This window comes from Nicotiana sylvestris, chromosome 7 (genome assembly GCF_000393655.2).
Source record: "Nicotiana sylvestris chromosome 7, ASM39365v2, whole genome shotgun sequence".
NCBI classification, from domain to species: Eukaryota; Viridiplantae; Streptophyta; class Magnoliopsida; order Solanales; family Solanaceae; genus Nicotiana; species Nicotiana sylvestris.
In genome coordinates, this window is record NC_091063.1 from 137396770 (window position 1) to 137419285 (window position 22516).

A 22516-nucleotide genomic window follows, 5' to 3' on the forward strand; every position below is an offset into this window, starting at 1 on the left:
TACAAATAATTGGATCAAGTTTCTTCATTAGAAATACAGCACATTCATTGCAAGAGTAAGTTCTGCATACCATCAATCCTTCTCAAACTCCATTTGTGGGACTAAATTGAGTTTGTGTATAGTTGTTGTTGTTACTTCTTTGGAAAGGTATGTTCATTTGTCCAAAAATATATTTTCAGCTTACTCGATTCACTCAAGTGGTGTGCTCTTGCACAAGAAGGTGAGTCTTGGCGTAACTGGTAAAGTTGCTACCATGTGACCAGAAAATCACGGATTCGAACCGTAAAAATAACCTCATGCAGAAATGCAGACTAAAACAGCCTTATTGAGAAATTTTTGTGACTGTTGGGTTATAGGCACACCAAAAAAGGGGTTTTTTCCTGCTTCAAGTAACAACTTCTAATTGCAGTAGTTATTCAACTCGCAACTCGTGGACCCATGTTCTGGGATTTATTTCTCAAATTTTGGATAATAAATTACCTCAAAATTATAGGGAAAATCATGAAACTATAAAAATTGGACCACATAATTTTGAAAGGGAATGTACAAAATTCTTTTGGATGCAAATGAAAGGAGTCAAAGATGTCGGTGAAATGAGAAAACGGTTGTCGGAGCAGATAAAAAGTCAACAAATTCGGCAATATTCAGTCAACACACGCTGACATGTAAAATACGATCCATAACTAAACAAAATTGGGATTTTCAAATCAGACCATTTTTCTCGTACAATAATAGCACTAGTTTATTTGACGTGTTTTTATCTCTTTCTTATGGTGTTTTATTTTTTTAGTAACGATAGGTACGTGTTGATTTAATTGGTAAGGTCTCTTTCTTTGTATTGCGACATTCAAACTTCTTTGTCCTTGAGCTATATGCTGCTGATATATATAACTTAAATTCATTTACAGTTTAAATTTTGGATATTGGTCGTCAGACTTAACAACAGGTAATCTTTTATAGCAATATGACAGAGTAACTTGAAAAATAGAGTAATAACTTGCTATATATTGTTAAAGTAAATAAATGGTATAAAATTTACACTACTAGTGTATATAACTCTGTCCATAAAAAGTCCAATTTATAACTATGAAATATAAGACATGTTATCTTATACTTACAATATATATTAAAATAAACCGACAATGTTAAACTTTTTTTTATCCCTATCAACGTATATACATTGACAAGAGGGGTTGCTCTGATGGTAAACAACCTCCACTTCCAATCAAGAGGTTGTGAGTTCGAGTCACCCCAAGAGCAAGGTGGAGAGTTCTTGGAGGGAAGGATGCCGAAGGTCTATTTGGAAACAGCCTCTCTACCTCAGGGTAGGGGTAAGGTCTGCGTACACACTACCCTCCCCAGATCCCATTAATAGGATTATATTGGGTTGTTGTTGTTGTTGCAACGTATATACGTTAGATTCTTTTGAGTAATTATAATATTGGAAAAACCGAAATAAATGTAAAGAAAATAAAAGAATAAGTGTAGCTAAGTGTGTGATACTGCATTGGATCAATAAAATAACAATTTTTTCAGGTCCAAGATTTTTCCAAACTTATATAGTGTGAACTCAATGAGCTAGAAGTCTTTCCATCAACTTCTTCTTAAAGCTTTCAAATAGTTCCAAAACTCCCCCACTTCTCAGAAACATCATTCAAACTCTTAGCCCTCCTCCACACACCTTCTTCCCCCCCCCCCCCCTCTTTTTTTTCCCAAACTATGCAAAAATAAACAAGAAAAAATAATAATAATAAGTCCTTTTCAATGCTAAACTTCTTGAAATTGTCCTTTTTTTTCCAACTCCCTTATAAGACCAAGTTGATGTTCCTTTCATCATCCCTTTTTTATTAAACCACCCCCTTAAATCTTGCAAAAATAAACAACAAAAAAGGTCCTTTTCATGCTTAATTTCTTGAAGTTGAGTTTTTGTTTTTCAACTCCTTTATAAAAACCAAGTTGATGTTCCTTTCATCATTCTCTATCAATCCCTTTTTATAAAAACCATTCTATTTAGTGACTTTTCTTCTCTTTTTCAGTCACTAAGTAGTGATAATTTTTTGTTCTCATTTTCTTGAAAACTCAAAACATGGCTGAAAATCAAAAGGATGCAACTTCCGCTAAGTGTTTTTCAGGCATTTTTCAAAGACTACTTTGTGGTGGAAGCCTCCCAACACACCCTTCTGATCAGTATACGAAACCAAATGGAGTAGAATTTGATCAATCTAGTCAGAAATTACCTTTCAAGGCTGATGAAAATATTAATAGTAATAAAGTTAAAGCCAATAGTCCAGGAGTTGTAGCAAGACTAATGGGATTAGACTCATTACCTGAAGAAAAAAACACGTTTGTTGGTTCATTTCCAAGAAGCAGGTCAGTTAATTCTCTAGATTACTTGATGCAGTTTAATCTAACTGAAAATTTTCATCATAGAAGAGTTAGAACATCTGTGTCTTTTCGCGAAATACCAAATTTTGATCAAGAATTCAAGTCAGAGTTTTTGGTATTTTGCTTCAATAATGAAGAAGAGAAAAAGAACTTTAGTATAAGAAAATCCAGTAAGGTGGGAAATCAAGAATTAATGAAGCCAAAGAAGGTTGCAGATAGCAGTAGAAAAAATGTTCAGAAAAAAGGGAAGAAGAAACTTGATGTTGCTAAAACATCATTAAATATGTCTACTACTGGCCAGAAAAAAGAAGCTTGTGGAAAACAAAATAGGATTGCTAATAAGGTGAAAAAGCAAATGAAGTTTGAGGATTATCCTAGGAAAGTGTCTGTTGAATCCAAGGTTGAGAAGAAGAAAAAGAGCAAGAGCAAATGTGCAGTGTCTACAAAAATACAGCCTTATTTTAAATCAGCAGATTCAAGTCCAGTCCACCATCCTCAACAAGTTGCTACACCAGCAGGTGTGTTTCACAAAGTTACTCCTAATTTTCCTAACTTGTTCCTTACTTTCTGTTTTTTTTTTTCTTTTTCTTTTTTCGAGTATTTTAATGTTTAATTTGACTCATTCTACCTTTAGATGAAATTTGGTAGAAAAGAAAAGCAAGGATGCTTATTTAAAAAAAAATTAGTCAGATAAATTTGCTTGACTTAGTCAATCTAAAGTAAAAAAACAGCATAAAGCTAGTGTACAAAGGAAACCGACAAACTGCACCAACCCGATAATCGGAGTCAAACCGAGAAAAAAAACCCAATTATGGTTTGGTGTTGGCAAAAAGAAACCCAACCATAATTGGTTTGGTTTGGTTTTAACTAAAGAAAGTCAAACCGAAACTAAACCAACCCCGACATTATATATATAGAAATTTTAGATATATTTAATATATAAATATACTTATTGTGATGTAATTTATAAATATTTCTTAAATTTTTTCATAATTTTACCTTTTAAGGTATTATTTCAATGTTGGACTTAGAACTTTTGAATGTTCCAATAAGTTTTATAGTCATTAATATTAGTAAATTAAATAATGCTAACAAAAGCCCAAACCAAAATCAAATCAATACTAATACTAACAAAAGTCGTTCAATTCAATACTACGAACGGGAATGTATTGAATATCTATTTTTTGTTTTGCAATAATTTAGATAAAAATGCATAACCTATTTTTTTATTTTTTATTTAGCGTTTAGTCATATAATTAATACTCCATTATTAGTCTACTTATTTTAGCATGACTTAGTACTTTTAGATTATGCTTATTTTTATTATGGCTTTTTAATTAGCAATATTCATATTACATAGTTTTATTGTCTTTATTGTAGAATATTTTAGGATAATGTCATGACACATCTCATATTTCGTATTATTTTCTTGGAAAATACTTTATATAGTTGTATCTTACAAGGATTAAAGAAATATTTGGAGCATAATTTGTATGTTTTGTTTTACGAAGATTTTACCGGAAAAAAAACTCCGAAAAATCCGAAAACCCGAGAATATCTGAGATAGTGAAAAATCCGAGTTTTATTGGTTTGAATTAGTCTTTAGATTTAATAACCCAATACAATTGGTTTGGTTTGGTAATTGTAGAATCCGAACCAATCTGACCAATGTACACCCCTAGCTACCGATATGTGGGTGATTCGGAGAAGGCCGAACCACAAGGGTCTATTGTACGTAGCCTTACTCTATATTTCTACAGGAGGTTGTTTCCATGGCATGATTACGTGACCTTCTGGTCACATGACAATATTTTTACCAGTATACGCTAAGGCTTCCTTTTTTAGTCAATCTAAAGTAATTAAAAAGAATTTAAGTAAGATACACCGAGAGTAAAGACTTTTTATACTATAATTTAAACAGATATAAGCCTATCACAGGTTATTACTCTGTTTTTTAAGTTTGCGTATCCGGCTTATATGAAGAACTACATGTTATTGAGGATCAACTTTACCTAACTTGCAAAAATATTATATATTATCAGTGTATAAAACTTAAAATCAAACAAATATATGATATACCAAATAACACCTTGAGAACCACCTTTAAGTCATTAAGGATAAAAATATAAAAAGAATTTACAATGTAACCTGTTGTAGCAGTTACCTTACTTATTTTCAAATAATTAGCTCCACTTATTAACATAGATTTTCATTCCAAGTCCATTTGAATAATCAAATATGGATTTGGGTGATTCCAGCTCATAGTTCTTAAATCCCGTTGAATCCATATTGAAATGATATATCTTTTTAGACTAAACAGCTATTAATACCTTCTTTTGTATGAAATTCAGCAGGAAATGAAAGGAAAATGCAACTTAATTCAAGAAAGTCTCAAACAAGAGTCACCAATCCAGAACTTGCAATCACAAGCAAAGTGGAGAAGCAAAAGGAGATTAATAAAGAGGCAGATTATTACATTAAGGTACTTGGAGAAATTTGCAGATTAACAGAAGAAGAGTTAAATGAGTCATATTGGGTAGCTACTAGAACTGGAGGAGACTTCAATTTTGAAGATTTATGCCTACATTTTGGACAAGAAATTTTTGAACTTTTATTAGATCAGGTTGTCCATGAACTTTTATAATTTTAGACAATGACATTTTGTATATGAGTCATACGTACTTATCAAATTGTATCTAAGTCCCAAATTTTGCTAGAAAAAATTACTTAGTTACAAATTCTAATTATTCATGACTCAACATCTGGAAGGTTTATAACATGACTGGCCAGAGATTTATGTTCAACTGATTTGAATGAATTCTTCATTCGGCTGATTTTGGAGGAATTGGTCGGGTAAAAATGAAAATAATGGCCGTTTCCCCCCCTCTTTTTCTGTGGATATATTTCAAGTTTTAAAGATATTTGTTGTAGGCATTACACACATCCAATTTTGGTTGTAAAAAGCGTAATGTGTCAAGTCACCAATGAGTGTTTATATTCGCATATCTATCACCTTTAATTATGGGAGAAATTCAAAAATAATCAAATTTATAAATGATCGTTCAAAAAAAGTCACAGTTTCAAAAGGGCAAAATACATAAGTACCCACCTAACCTATGACCCAAATCCCCCTTACACACTTTCTGTGGACGATAATAATATTATACATGCAACCTTTCTAAAGTGTAGCTAGTACACACCACCTTTTTTTTTGACCAGCTTTTCAAAATATGTGTGAGGTCACGCGCCAATAAGGTCGTGACACATGTCCTAACTCAAGAAAAAAAAAAGAAAATACTAAATTTACACCAATTGATAATATTTAAAAGAAAACAAACAAAAAAGAAACACCCCCCACGTTTCTCATCTTCTTCTGAACCCCATACCCGTCGACCTCCTCCTCTAAACTCCATCAGCCATGGAAAATCCCCGCCAAAACAAAATATTAACATGATTTTCACCATTCTTTTAGTCTATAAAATTTTCACTTTTTTTTTTTAGTTTCTAAGTTTTGTTTGTTGTGGAATCACCATTGTTACCGATGGGTTTGCCACTGTAACAGTGGTCGAAAATGGAGGTCACTGTTGTTTGTCTTTTTTAACCAAACGAGACCAGATTTGAACGAAGAACACCAGCTTGCCGAAAGATCTGATAGCTCCACCCACGCGGAGAAGATCTGAGCTCATCGATCATGAACTGACAGTGAAACTAATGACCTAACAATGGAGTTCTCGGCTTGTTGCTTGAGGTCGTTGCCGGTATTACGAGTTATGGCTGACATCTTCTTAAAGGAGATGCAAGAGGGAGGAGATGAGGAGGCTTCGATTGTCGCTGACTTCCGGGGAGGGCTCCAAATGGGGAAGAAGGGCTTGGATATCATTTTCTTTTCATTTAATTATTAAATTAACAAAAATAAGTGGACAAATAAGATTTAGACATGTGTGCTTATATAAGGACTTGGACAGATACTGCATTGGTTTGACGTGCTCATTTTTTTTGTTAAACACGCGCGTGCCATCTGGCAAACGTAGTGTGTACTAGCTACACTTTAGAAAGGTTGCATGTGTAATATTATTATCGTCCACAGAAGTGTGTAAGGGGGATTTGAGCCATAGGTTAGGTGGGTACTTATGTATTTTGCCTTTCAAAAGTAATCAAAATTTAACCACTTTTCATGTAAAGATAAATCTAAACGAAAACACTGTTCAAAATCTGAAAAATACTCCAGCATAATATACTGGAGTTCCGCATAAGTATATTGGAACTCCAATATATTATAATGGAGTTCCAACATAAGTATACTGGAACTCTAGCATATTATAATGAAATTCCAGCATAAGTATACTGGAACTCTAGCATAATATGAATGCTGGAAGTTCATACACAGGTGCTCCAATCTTCAGTATATTATGCTGGAACTTTTCGCGTGTTGGAGTTCCAGCATAATATGCTGGAAGTTCATACACAAGTGCACCGATCTCCAGTATATTATGCTGGACCGGTCCCTATTACAGCAAAATAGTGGCTATTTTTCAATGACTTTACAAACGCTGGCTATTTTTGAATGTGCGGTCCGAAAACTGACTAGTCCGTGCTATTTTAACTTAATTATGCGTTCAATAGGTCAGACGGACCATAAAATCCCTAAATGAAGCATAAAAATTAGTTAATGTTAATAAATAAATAAATAAAAAAGGAGCTCTTTTCTTTGACAAGTTTATGAGTCATCCATATAAATAAAGCAAATTACACTTTTGGTCTTAAATTTAGTCAACTCTATTTCATCTATTATCACACCAACAACCCATAACATGTTTATATATTTTCCAAAGCAGACATATATAACTGAAACAATTTTGCAAGCTAGCAATAGTAACAAAACTAGAATAAAAACTGATCCTATAAAATTAGTTGGGGAATTGAGAGAGAATTTCCATAAAACATATCCAGTGATAAAATGCATATATAGATCTAAGAAACATACTGAATAAGCCTATCCTTTTAGACCCCCATTTGAAATTTGACAATTCTTAAAGCGGCTGGGCTGATATATCTAATTTCTAATAAGTAAAATCAACGCTAATGAGGCGCCACTTTAATACAATGCCTACAGAACAAATTGAAATAACGAACAAGTAATCAGATCAAAATTCAATCACCAAGGATATAAAAGAAAATATCTTTCTAAGAAATTCAGATGTAATGCTCAACTCTAATAAAAAAAAGACCAGTTTCATCTTCACAAATGATGAGAAAAAATCACCATAGACCAAATCTAATCACAGAGACTAACGTTTATGTGATGACCCAAAGGATAATCTTTCGTTTTAGAATCCGATTTCGTACTCCGAGGCCTTAAAAACCTCACTTTCATTCTCCTTAATTTGCGTGCACAATCCGGGCGCATTTCCGAAAAGCCTTTATGTGAAATTTAAGAAAAATATTGAATTTTGCCTTTAAAATTGATTAAAGTTGACTTCGGTCAATATTTTTGGCAAATGGACCCGGACCCATGATTTAACGGTCCCTTAGGGTCCGTAGTAAAGTATGGGACTTGGGCGTATGCCTGGAATCGAATTCCGAGGTCCCTAGCCCGAGAAATGAATTTTTGAAGAAAATTATTTGCTGGAAAATATAAGAAATTTTAGAAATGGAATAGTGTGTGATCTCGTTGGTATCGGGCACGTATTTTGATTCCGGATCCTGGTACAAGTTTGATATAGTATTTAAGTCGTGTCTGTAAAATTTGGTGAGAAACGGAAGTGATTTGACGTGAATCAGACTTTTGGTCAAGAAAATAAGAAGTTTGAAACTATCTTGAAAATTTCATGAGTTTTGTTATTAATTTCGTTGTTTAAAATGTTATTTTGTCGATTTGATCGCACGAACAAGTCTGTATGATGTTTTTAGGCTTGTGTGTATGTTTGGTTTGGAGCCCCGAGGGATCGGGTGAGTTTTGGATAAGCTTCGGAGTATTTTGGACTTAGGAAAAAAAATGTTGCAGGTTCAGTCGTGGTGTTGGCTTCTGATATCGCAATTGCGAGACCAGAGTTCGCAATTGGGAAGCCTGACAATGTTGCAATTGCGAGCCACTCATCGTAAATGCGAAGAGTAGCTGGGACAACAGCCTTCGCAATTGCGAAGAACTCTTCGCATTTGCAAAGTAAAGCTGGGAGGGGTATTGGTCGCAAATGCGATCATATAGTTGCATTTGCGGAGGATGATGTTCTCAATTGCAAACTTTCCTTCGCATTTGCGATGACAACAGATATGTGAGGGGGTTCGCATTTGCGATACTTTCCTCGCATTTGCGAGCTTCGCAAATGCGAAACTCAGGTCGCAAATGCGACATCTGCAGCTGAGTAAAAGGGCCTTGGACGGGATATTTCATTCATTCTTCAAATTTTCAAAACCTAAACTCCAAAAGGCGATTTTCCTAGAGCAAGTTCTTCCCCAAATCATAGGTAAATGATTCTTAACTCAATTCCTTCAATCTATTTCATCTTTTACAAGATTTTATCACAAAATCTAGGGATTTTCATGGGAAATTGAGTGTTTATGGTAGAATTTAAGAATTTCAAAATATGGGGATTTAGACCTCAAATTGAGGTCGGATTCCAACACCAATTGCATATTCGGGCTCGGGGGTGAGTGGGTAATCGGGTTTTGGTACAAACTTTGAATTTTGATCAAGCGGGCTTGGGGTTGGTTTTTGACTTTTTGGAAAAAATATTGAGAAACCTATAATTAAGCATTGGAATTGATTTCTCTAGCATTTATTGATGTTATTAAGTTAATTATGACTAGATACAAGCGGATTGGAGGTGGAATCGAGAGGTAAAGCGGTAATTAAGGTTTGATTGTAGCCGTGGAATCGAGGTAAGTGTTGTGGATAACCTTAGCTTGAGGGATTAGGTATTGTTTGCCATATTTGCTACTTGTTAGCTGTTGAGTACGATGTATAAGTGTGGTGACGAGTATCTATATATTGTTGTCGGGTCATAATATGCGAGTGAGTCCTATACTTGTGACCGTTGTGTTCCTTATACGTATTATTCTTACTTAAACCAGTCATTGCTCATGTTATCAAGTCTTATTATATTTTTTCTGGTTTTGGATATTGGTTGAGTATTGGTTCAAGTTGAGATTTCTATTATGGAATTAAATGATGAAGTGAAGTTGTTTGATTGTGATGCCTTTGCTGGGTTGTTATTGTTTCTGTTATTTGTTATGGTGATGAAGAGTGATAAAGCACGAAGGGTAATGCCGTGCATATTTATATTGTTCATATGGTGAGGAAGAGTGATAAAGCACGAAGGGTGATGCCGTACACATTTATATTATTCATATGGTTAGGAAGAGTGATAAATCACGAAGAGTGATGCCGTGCACATTTATATTATTCATATGGTGAGGAAGAGCGATAAAGCAAGAAGGGTGATGCCGTGCACATTTTTTTTATGTTTGCATAGTGAGGATTGAGAGTAAAAGCACGAAGGGTGATGCCGTGCATTTTCTAGTTGCTGTGCTTATTGTTATTATCAGATCAAAGTGCTTTAGTTGTTTAAATTCTTTTACTGCTTTGATTCTTGATGTTAGAACTCCCATAGCAAGTTGCCCCTTCCCGTTCATTTCTGCTTGGTTTTTTATTACTTGTTATCCTGTTAGTATATTGATTAACTGCACAGGTTTATGTTATTTGTCGTGTTCTAGTCTTGTCACTACTTTGCCGAGGTTAGGCTCGGCACTTACCAGTACATGTGGTCAATTGTACTGATACTACACTCTGCACTTTCTGTGCAGATCCCGGTACTGGACCATACTATAAGAGTTCGAGGTTGCTACCTTCAGTCCACAGGAGACCTAAGGTAGATCTGTCGGCGTTCGCAAACCCTAGAGTCCCCTTCCCTCTATCTTAGTTCCTGTTTCCTTTTATTCCAAGAAACAAATGTATTTTTCCTTTAAACCAGTATTTGTATAAATTCTTAGACATTTGTGAATTGTGACACCAGATCATTGGGGTAGCCTTGTTTTAGAGTGTTGAATTATTATAAAACTTCCGTACTTTATATCTGTTTAGCTTTAACTATTATTTATTACTGTTTGGGTTAATAATTAATGTGTTAGAAATGTATCTGTTGGTTTACCTAGCTTTTAAGAGTAGGCGCCATCACGATCCTGACGGTGTGAAATTCGGGTCGTGACAAGTTGGTATCAGAGCACTAGGTTGTCTAGGTCTCACAATTCACGAACAAGCTAGGTAGAGTATGAGAGATCGGTATGGAGACATCTGTTCTTATCCCCTAGAGGCTACAGAGTTTAGGAATAACTTCACATCTATTCTTATCTGTCGTGCGATTTGATTTCTCAATGCTAATTGAACTCCTACTCTGTTCTTTCGCAGATGGCGAGAACACATATCACTTCATTAGTTGATCAGCAGCCCGAGCCCCCAGCGGCTGCTCCTACGAGGGGCATAGGACGAGGCCAAAGGCGTGCTAGAGGCCAAGGCAGGGGTAAGGCTCAGCCCAGAGAAGCAGTACCAACGGCGGAGCCTCAGGTAGAGTTTGATGATGAGGTTCCGGCCCAGACCGTTCCAGCAGAGCCAGCTCAGGCTCCGGAGGGGTTCATCGCTACTCCGGTACTTCAGGACACTTTGGTCCGTCTGGTGGGCCTTATGGAGAGTGTTACTCAGGCCGACATACTTCATATAGCACCAGCCGTTTTGTTACATCTCGCGTTTTCGTACATAAAATTTCGTTTTCAGTTAACCGACGTAGACTCGGGGATGAGATCATCTTGACGTTAACGTACTTACGCTATTTATAAAAAGCAATAAATAAGTGTTATGAAGGATAAAGAGGTACGTGGATTAAAGAAAATGAGTTTCGTTGAAAGTGACAAATTTGGAATAAAATATGAGTCGAGCGATAATACCCGATAATTATGAACTAGTACCATATGACCACAATAGTATAATATATAAAGTATATATGAAGTATTTTAAAAATAAATAGAACTTTAAGTAATTTGTGATAATTTTTAAATTATGCGGGTAATTGATTAATTATCGAGTAACAGGACATTACTCAGTTAACTAATAAGTGGATAAAAAATTAATAAACTACCCCCCCAAACGTGGCAAGAAGCCACAAAGCTTAGAAATGACTAAGTAGTCATAAATCTAGGTGGCTACCTAGGACTAACTTGATAATGACTTAAAGACTAAGTCTTAGAAAGACTTATAAAATCTTATCCAAATTTGTCTTTAGCTCCATTTAATGCCTTCAGCCTCATTCCAAACCTTTGGCTTCATTTCGTTACTTTGGCATTGAAACCAAGAACTATTGAAGCAGAATCCATTCGTCCAAAATCCAAGCCAATTTGGTTCCTCAAGTTCACAGCTTAAATCCGATTTTGGGTTCTAAGTTCAATCCACGAAGGTTTCCAATGGGATAATTATACGGAGTTGTTCCTACTCCAGGTATGTTAAGGCTCTCCCTTCTTTCTTTTGACATGGTCCAAATTATATTGAAGAAACGAGCAAATACACAGTTTCCATAAATTACTCTATTCATAGAATTATTAGGGGTGTCTATATTCTTGATTCCCCATGAAAATTATTATTATTTTCTATTCATGGGTCTCAAAATGATACGCAGTTAGAAAGGTTTAATTTATCCGGAAGGAATATTGAGATTATTACGTATTTTTCATGCATTTCACTCATGTGCATTGACCCATGACCAGATGGCGTTATATACGCGCATATATGTAAATATATGTGTATGAGATATGGGAAAAGGTTACGACATTATATACGCACCACCATCTGATCAGCTGGTATATGTTGATGATGTGCACCCAGTGGCCGAGACGATATGATGAGATGCCCTCAGTGGCTTGATGATATTATTTACAACCATACCTATGCATGACACGACATTTATATGCACGTACATGACATTATAAATGTTTCAGAATTTACAAAGTTATTCAGATTTAAAGGTATTTATGTATTCCATGTTTCATCTATGTCTTTTACGTACTAATTTTCATGCCTATTTCTCGTACATTTTTCGTACCTGCATCTGCATCTGCGGGCATGGAACGCAGGCCCCGTGAAATAGGGCGTCAGTACAAAAAATGGGTATGACGTGGCTTAGTCCCGTCTTTGTACAGTTATATTTCTATTAAAGGTTCGTAGACAGTATGTCTAGTTGGGTTGTATGTGGCCTTGTCGGCTTTCAGTTATTGGATGTGTAGTTGGCTGTAGCAGCCTTACTGGCTCGCCCACTGTATTCTGCATATATACGTACATATGCCTTGTTGGCAGGTTTTCTTCATGTATGTTATCTTCGTAATTCAACAGATGTTATACAGGTTCATATCCTAGACGCATGCTTAGGGGTGTTTAACAGGTAGGACTCAGGCACCCGTTGCGGCCCATCGATTTGGGTCGTGACAAAAGTGGTATCAGAGCAGTTCTGTCCTAGGGTTGTCTACAGACCGTGTCTAGTAGAGTCTTGTTTATGGGTGTATTGTACACCACACTTATAGGCATGAGGCTACATGACATATAGGATGTTATCCTCTTCTTATCTTAGATCGTCCGATATAAGCATTAATGTTCCTAATGATGTATTACGTTTTTAGCGATTCCTCCGAAGACTACAACTGCTAGCATGAGTCAGAAGGCTACGAAGGTGTTAGAAAGAGAGATAAGTTATACTATGGATTCAGACCCATCAAAGATCATGGGTTCTATTGAGAAGGATCCATCAACGGATCCATATGAGTCATACGTTCGAGCTGTTTTGACCACTCCGGTAGTAGATAGGGTGAGAGGAGTTCCGACCTTACCAAGACCCTTAGTTTCATAGCCCGTTGATCAGGATATGAGGGGAGTAGTGAATGGATTGGCATAACCGGGATTCCCTCAGGCTCAAAACTATGTCAAGGTATTTGAGGACACCAACTCTTCTGAGGTTCCGGATAGTCCACAGTCTTGGGAGTCTGTCAATCAAGGTTTGTCAGTGTATGTTATGGGATACACAGAGGAAGAAGATAGTAGTCGAGCCAAGAGGAGGAAGGTAGCTGATAAGGACACGAAGATTCTGCTTCGAAGTGTGTCCGATCGAGGTTCTTATATAAGATGAGGCAAGGACCCCTCTACTATAGACTTCCTCCAAATGTCAGTTTTTGGTTGATGAGTTCTACCTCTTATCGGAATATTACCAAGTCAGGATTCTAAATATGTTAGGTTGTTTTATGAGGATGTAGGGATCCCCGTCCTGACTTGTATATATTATAGTTATGCCTACTTAGAGGTTTTACAAACATTATCCTATATATAGTTTTGGGTATGACATGTCTACGGCCTAGTCGACCCTTATGTATATAAACCTTTTTGTAAAATTAGTTGTGCAAGTTATGTTTTAATATTGTTACTTATATATAGGGATGTGACCCAAAATGGCCCGTGATAGATTTGATAATGAACAAGGATAAGATACGTGGTGTTCGGTTGGGAAGGACTTGATATTATAATAGGTGTGGATTGATTGGCCTTTTGTTATGTTAACATCAAGTGTAGATCAAAGATGGTTTGTTTCAGCTTCCAAGAGAGCCTGTTTTAATGGAAAGGTAATACTGCATCGCCAATAGGTAAATTTATCTCCTATCTCAAGGCAAGGAACATGATCATAAAGGACTATATTTATTACTTAGTTCGGGGTTGGGATGTGGAATTAGAATTACCAACCATTCAGTCCTTTCCTGTAGATAATGAGTTTCCCGATGAGCTTGCAGGTCTTCTGCCAGAGCGAGAAATTGAGTTTTTCATTGGCCTACTACCAGATACTTATCCAATATATATATTCCCCCTATAGAATGGCCCCTGAAAGGCTGTAAGAATTAAAGGAACAACTAAGGGACTTGATTGAAAAAGGTTTTATCAAACCTAGTACATCACCGTGGGGAGCACCTGTTTTGTTTGTGAGAAATAAAGATGGTTCCTTACGAATGTTATTGATTATAGGCCGCTGAATAAGTTGAAGATCAAGAATAAGTACCCGCTCCCAAGAATTGATGATTTATTTGATAAGTTGCAAGGTGCCAAGTGTTTTTCAAAGATAGACTTGAGGTCTCAGTACCATCAGGTAAGGGTTAAGGATGAAGATATTCCGAAGATAACATTCAGGACTAGATATGGGCACTTTGAGTTTCGGGTTATGTCATTCGATCTGACTAATGCCCCAGTAGTATTCATGGATTTGATGAACCGTGTGTTCAGGCCTTTTTTAGATCTGTTTATAATTGTATTTATTGACAATATATTGGTGTATTCTCATTCAGTGGATGAGCATGCAGATCATCTGCATACTGTGCTCAGAGTTCTACAAGAAGGGAAACTGTATGCAAAATTTTCTAAATGTGAATTCTGGTTAAACTCTGTAGCTTTCCTTGGGAATGTTATTTCGGGTGAAGGCATCCGGGTGGATACACAAAAGATTGAGGCAGTAAAGACTTGTCCTAGACCCACAACATCAATGGAGGTTCGTAGCTTTCTTGGTTTGGTAGGTTATTACAGGAGATTTGTAGAGGGATTTTCTTCCCTTTCAGCACCTTTGACAAGTTGACTCAGAAATGAGCAAAGTTTCAATGGACTGATGCTTATGAACGGAGTTTCTAGGCATTAAAGGACAGATTAGCGTCAGCACTAGTTCTAATGCTTCTAGTAGGGACCGATGGTTATGTGATCTATTGTGACACTTCAGGCATTGGATTGGGTTGTGTGCTGATGCAGCATGGTAAGGTTGATGCTTATGCTTCTAGACAACTAAGAAAGCATGAGAAGAACTACCCGACCCACGATTTAGAGTTTACTGCGGTAATTCATGCACTAAAGATATGGAGGCACTACTTGTATGGCATTCATGTTGATATCTATACGGATCATAAGAGCCTCCAGTATATCTTCAAGCAAAAGGAATTGAATCTTCGTCAAAGGAGATGGTTGGAGCTACTTAAAGACTATGACATTGATATTTTATACCATCCGGGGAAGGCGAACGTAGTAGCCAACGCCCTCAGCCGTAGATCTATGGGTAGCCTATCGTATTTACAGCCAGAAAAGAGGGGAATAGCCCATGAGGTTCATCAGCTAGCTAGTCTTGGAGTTCGGATACTGGACTCAGGTGACATTGGAATTACTCTTCAGAATATGACAACATCCTCATTAGTAACTGAAGTAAAGAAACGCCAGTACGAGGATCCTGTGTTAGTTCATTATAGGGATACCCCCCTTGAGAAGGAGAAGACACCGTTTGGAATTACACAAGATGGGGTCCTCAGTTATCGAAGATGATTGTGTGTGCCTAATATTGCAGGGCTGCGTCGGCAGGTTATGGGAGAAACTTACTATTCTCGTTATTCTATCCATCCAGGAACAACAAAGATGTATCATGATATCAGGGAAGTGTATTGGCGGGACGGAATGAAAAAGGATATAGCAGAGTTTGTTGCTCAATATCCTAACTATTACTAGGTTAAAATTGAGCATCAAAAACTCGGTGGGTTATTGCAGGCTGTGGAGATTCCAACTTGGAAATGAGAAGTAATCAATATGGACGTCATCGTAGGCTTACCTCGTACCCAGCATAAGTTCAATTCGATATGGGTAATTATTGATAGGCTTACAAAGCCAACCCATTCTTTGCCCATTTGAACTACATATTCCTCAGAGCACTATGCGAAGCTTTATATCAAGGAGATAATATGACTGCATGGTGTTCATGTATCTATTATCTCGGTTAGAGAAGCTCAATTTACAGCTAACTTCTGGAGGTCCTTCTAAAAAGGATTGGGGACTCAAGTAAGTCTTAGTACGACATTTCATCCCCAGAAAGACGGACAGGCTGAGCATATTATTCAGACACTGTAGGATATGTTGCGAGCTTATGTAATAGACTTCAAAGGTAGCTGGGATGATCATCTGCTACTTATTGAGTTCGCATATAATAATAGTTACCATTCCAATATTCAGATGGCTCCATACGAGGCTCTTTACGGACGGAAGTGTAGGTCGCCTATATGGTGGTTTGATGTTGGAGAATCTGAATTACATGGGCTAGACCTGGTTTAGCAGGCCATAGAAAAAGTAAAGATTATCCGGGATCGACTATTGGCAGCTCAAATTCGTCAAAATTCATATTCTGACGTGCGGTGACGAGATTTAGAGTTCGGGGTTGATGACTGGGTATTCTTAAAAGTGTCGCCTATGAAGGGTATGATGAGGTTTGGCAAGAAAAGAAAACTTAGCCCACGGTATATTGGGCCTTATAGGATCATTCATAGACTGTGCCGAGTAGCTTATGAGTTAGAATTGCCCTCAGAATTGGAGTCTGCCCATCTGGTTTTTCACGTATCTATGTTACGGAAGTATATTGGCGATCCTACCCAAGTGGTGCCAACGGATGATGTACAGATTACAGAGGACTTGTCATATGAGAAAATTCCGGTTTCCATCCTAGACCGACAAATCCGTAAGCTGCGAAATAAGGAGGTAGCCTCCATGAAAGTACTTTGAAGGAACAACCATGTGGAAGAAATGACTTGGGAGGCCGAGAAAAATATGAAGTCTAGATATCCCTACCTATTTCCTCCTCCAGAGAAGGGTCCGACTGAGACATCATAATCATAAGGTACGTGTATAAATTCTTATATTGGTTATTGTCGTTGGTCATGTGAGGCCATTGTCGTTATTGATAATTGTGGTCCGGTGTGGCGTTGGATTATTAAGCTTATACAGGGAGAGTTGGTAGTAGTGTTGTTATAAAGGCGATCTTGCCAAAGTTATATGAATCACGGGGAGTTGAACATTCGAGGACGAATGTTTCTAAGGGGGGAAAGATGTTACATCTCGCGTTTTTGTACGTTAAAATTTCGTTTTCAGTTAACCGACGTAGACTCGGGGATGAGATCATCTTGACGTTAACATACTTACGCTATTTATAACAAGCAATAAATAAGTGTTATGAAAGATAAAGGGGTACACGGATTAAAGAAAACGAATTTCGTTGAAAGTGGCCAATTTGGAATAAAATACGGGTCGAGCGATAATACCCGATAATTATGAACTAGTACCATACAAGGTACCATATGACCACGGTAGTATAATATATAAAGTATATATGAAGTATTTTAAAAATAAATAGAACTGTAAGTAATTTGTGGTAATTTTTAAATTATGCGGGTAATTGATTAATTACTGGGTAACATGACATTACCCACTTAACTAATACCCCCAAAACGTGGCAAGAAGCCACAAAGCTTAGAAATGAAAAAGTAGTCATAAATCTAGGTGGCTACCTAGAACTAACTTGATAATGACTTAAAGACTAAGTCTTAGAAAGACTTATAAAATCTTATCCAAATTTGTCTTTAGCTCCATTTAATGTCTTCAGCCTCATTCCAAATCTTTGGCTTCATTTCATTACTTTGGCATTGAAACCAAGAACTATTGAAGCAAAATCCATTTGTCCAAAATCCAAGCCAATTTCGTTCCTTAAGTTCAAAAGCGCATAAGCTTAAATTCGATTTTTGGGCTTTAAGTTCAATCCACGAAGGTTTCCAACGGGATAATTATACGGAGTTGTTCCTACTCCAGTTATGTTACGACCATCTCTTCTTTCTTTTGGCATGGTCCAAATTATATTGAAGAACGAACAAATACACAGTTTCCATAAATTACTCTATTCATAGAATTATTAGGGGTGTATATATTCTTGATTCCCCATGAAAAATATTATTATTTTCTGTTCATGGGTCTCAGAATGATACGCAGTTAGAAAAGTTTATTCGGAAGGAATATTGAGATTATTACGTATTTTTCATGCATTTCACTCATGTGCATTGACCCATGACCAGATGACATTATATATGCGTATATATATATATATATAAATATATGTATATGGGATATGGGAAAATGTTACGGCGTTATATACGCACCACCACCTGATTAGCTGGTATATGTTGATGATGTGCCCACAGTGGCCGAGACGATATGATGGTATGCCCTCAATGGCTTGATGATATTATGTACACCCATACCTATGCATGACACGACATTTATATGCACGTACATGGCATTATAAATGTTTCAGAATTTACAAAGTTATTCAGATTTAAAGGTATTTATGTATTCCATGTTTTATCTTGTCTTTTACGTACTAATTTTCATGCCTTACATACTCAGTACATTTTTCGTACTAACACCCTATTTCATGGGGCCTGCGTTCCATGCCCACAGATGCAGGTAGGTAAGCTGACAGTCCCCCTTCTTAGGATCCCTGATCAGCAATAGTTGGCGTGCTCCACTTTATCCGGAGCTGCTTTGATTTTGGTACGATACGTTTATATATATATATGGGTATGACGTGGCTCAATCCCATCTTTGTACAATTATGTTTCTATTAGAGATCTATAGACAGTATGTCTAGTTGGGTTGTATGTGGCCTTGTCGGCTTTCAGTTATTGGATGTGTAGTTGGCTATAGCAGCCTTGCCGGCTCGCCCAATGTATTCTGCATGTATATGTACATATGTCTTATTGGCAGGTTTCCTTCATGTATGTTATCTTCGTAATTCAACAGATGTTATACAAGTTCATATCCTAGACGCATGCTTAGGGGTGTTTGACAGGTAGGACTCAAGCACCCATCACGGCCCATCGGTTTGGGTCGTGACACATCTTTCGGGTTGGGGTAGGAGCACAAACTCCTGTTACTCGCACTCTGGAGCAGATGGCTCCCCAGTTTCAGACTCCAGCAGCTCAGCCAGTTGGGGTAGTTCCACTGGGTGTTGTAGCTCAGACCCGTGATGGGTCAGCTATGTCTTCAGATGCTTTGTGGAGATTGGATAGGTTCACCAAGATTTTTACTACTACCTATGGCGATATATCTTCATAGGATCCCCAGGACTCTTTGGACAGTTATTATGAGGTTCTACGGAACATGGGGATAGTGGAGAACAATGGGGTCGACTTTGCTGCTTTTCGTCTGTCAGGTTCTGCCAAGAAATGGTGGAGGGATTATTGTTTGGCCAGACCAGCTGGGTCGCTTGCTTTGAATTGGGACCGGTTCTCTCAGCTATTTCTCGAGAAGTTCCTTCCCATCACTCAGAGAGAGGAGTACCGCAGACGATTCAAGCATCTTCAGTAGGGTTTTATGATTTTCACCCAGTACGAGATGAGGTTTATTGATTGGGCCGATCATACTCTTCTTATACTCCCCACCGAGAGAGAGAGAGAGAGAGAGAGAGAGAGGGTGAGGAGATTTATTGAGAGACTCGCTCAACCTATTAGATTGCAGATGGATAAGGAGATAGGGAGTGAGATTTCTTTTCAGGATGCAACCAATATGGTCAGGCGGGTTGAGATGGTTCTAGCTCAAGGGAGCGGTTAGTGGTCTGACAAGAGACCTCATCATTTTGGTAGATTTAGTGATGCCTTGTCTGGAGGTAGGGATTCTTTTGGTAGGGGCCATCCTCCTAGGCCGTTTCATTCAGCACTTCAGGCTTCTCATGGTGCTCCAGGTGGTCGTGGTTCTCATATGTAGTATTCTGATCAGCTACCCTACAGTGCACCACCAGCTACTATAAGTGCACCTCCGCTCTAGAGTTTTCAGGGTGGTTAATCAGGCCGTCAGGGTCAATTTCAGTGTTAGCAGTCTCAGCGTCGAAGTCTTGCTATACTTGTGGCGATTCGAGGCACATTGCTAGATTTTGCGCTCGAGCCTCAAGCAGTTCTTAGCATCAGGGTTATCGTGCCATGGTTATGGCATTGGGTGTTCCACCGCCCGCTCAGCCAGCTAGACGGACTTAATATCAATCTTGATCTACTACCGCAGCCGAGAGGAGCACGAGCAACATCTTCGAGTCGTTCTTCAGACTCTGAGAGACAACCAGTTATATGCTAAGTTTTTGAAATGTGAGTTTTGGTTGAGTTCAATGCGTTCTTGGGTCTTGTTGTATCAGCAAAGGGTATTCAGGTGGATCATAAGAAGATTGAGGCAGTTAAGGACTGGCCCAGACCCACATCAGCTACAGAGATTCGGAGTTTCTTGGGCTTGGTGGGTTATTACCGTCGGTTTGTGGAGGGGTTCTCATCTATAGCAGCCCCGATGACAAGGTTAACCTAGAAGGGTGCCCCGTTCAGGTGGTCGGACGAGTGTGAGGCGAGCTTTCAGAAGCTCAAGACAGCTTTGACTACGACACCAGTGTTGGTATTGCCCACAGGTTCAAGTCCATATATAGTATATTGTGACGTATCTTGTATTGGAATTTGTATGGTATTGATGCAAAATGGCAAGGTTATTGCATATGCTTCGCGGTAGTTGAAGATTCACGAGAAGAATGTATGCGGTAAAATTAGAGGGTTCAATTTTCCGTCGTTGTGATGCCTCATAGGCACATTTCACAGGTTCGAGACAATGGTCGAGGTTCACCCCTGAGGGCTATCGATGCTCGACCTCGGGGCAGTACAGACCAACAGTTGTGATGAAAAAGTGGGGAGTTCCCAAGGGTATAACTAGTGCTGACAAAGTCTAGCGAGCTAAGTTCAGACCCAAATCATGGCATCAACTAGCTGTCCCATCTCCATATCTTTGTAATAAATGCATTTGTACTATGTTGGGGTTCCCCCTCATATATAAAGGGGATCGTTGTCACTTTGTAAACATCTGTTGCTCAATACTAAGTACACAAGAACATTTTCTCTGCTCTTTAACATATCCTCTTGATTTCATTGCTTCCATTTATTGCTTACTTTCATTGTACTCTACTTATTGTTCACCATTTATTGCTTATCATTGATCATAAAGAGCCATCATTTTAGCTCTCATAGCTGTTAGTCCTCCCACGGCTGCCTTAAGCCGAGCCTCATACTCGACCTCGAGGTCTCATATACGGCGACTCGAGGCCCTGACCTCCAGCCACTCAGTTCGATTATCACATAGTCTCTAAGCTTTAATCTCACTTTCTAACCTTTTACTTAGTACCCATTGCCTAACAACTAGCATAAAAATAGATTACTTATTTTTAGAACCACAGAATCAAATTTATTTGTTATTACCATTTTTGCGGTAAACAGTTTGGCGCCCACCATGGGGCTAAAAATAATAGTGATTATTTTCTTGTTGGTTTAACTACCTAATGCATGTTACCTTTCACACTTTTACTTGTTCAAGATCTTTGATTTCAGGTCAAGATGCCTAAACCAGTAAATGTACCTGAAAATAACAGCATCAAAAACAATGGAAAAGGCGGTATGGTTATTCCAGGTATGGGTGTGCCACCACAAAACCCTGAGAGTACACCGGAACCGATTCCCAAGGGAACGACCTCATGCGACGCCCAATACGTTAACGCCGGTCCTCACATTAACAAGGGAGCACGCCGAGAGAATCGCTGGGAAACTCGGAAAAATCCAACCTGGGCAAAAAGAGAGATTCCTCGGCATGTTGTTCATATGATTATCGGGGGGACCGACATTCCCCAAGTACCCGTGATCAAACGGATAAAAATGTCCGCTGCAATAAAAGGTCGATCCGAGATCGCATGACCAAAGACACCCTTGCATTCAGCGAGGAGGATCTCGAGACCTTGATAGAACCACACAACGATGCACTGGTAATTTCATTATTTTAAGTAATATTCGAATTAAACGTGTGCTCGTGGATCCAGGCATCTCGGCCAACGTAATCAGGTCAAAGATAGTAGAACATCTTGGGTTGCTCGATCAAATTGTACCCACCTCCCGGGTCCTCCATAGCTTCAACATGGCCGGTGAAGTAACAAAAGGGGAGATCGCCCTCTAGGTTGACAAGTCCGGTACAGTTCAGAATACCAAGTTCCACATCATCGGCGGTGACATGAAGTACAACGCATTGCTTGGCAGGCCGTGGATACACAGCATGAGGGCAATGCCGTTAACTCTACACCAGATGATGAAGTTTCCAACAAAGGATGGTGTAACAAACGCATATGGAGAACAACATGCGATAAAAGAAATGTTTGCGGTTTACCAAGAGGCGCCAAATCCTCTACACTCTACCTCCGATGAGTCTGGG

General features: G+C 38.1%; 1 protein-coding gene across 2 annotated transcripts; it reads left to right on the forward strand.

The window, feature by feature from the left end:
- Positions 1–1767: 1767 nt before the first annotated feature.
- Positions 1768–5189, forward strand: LOC104220289 (uncharacterized). Of its 2 annotated transcripts, none has more exons than XM_009771128.2 (2): positions 1768–2903; positions 4737–5189. In XM_009771128.2, the coding sequence occupies exons 1-2, from the start codon at positions 2087–2089 to the stop codon at positions 5027–5029; spliced, it is 1110 nt and encodes a 369-aa protein (XP_009769430.1). In that variant the 5' UTR covers positions 1768–2086; the 3' UTR covers positions 5030–5189. The 2 variants fall into 2 exon arrangements, with proteins under 2 accessions (XP_009769430.1, XP_009769434.1); XM_009771132.2 differs by having other exon boundaries at positions 4740–5189.
- The last annotated feature ends 17327 nt before the right edge of the window (positions 5190–22516 follow it).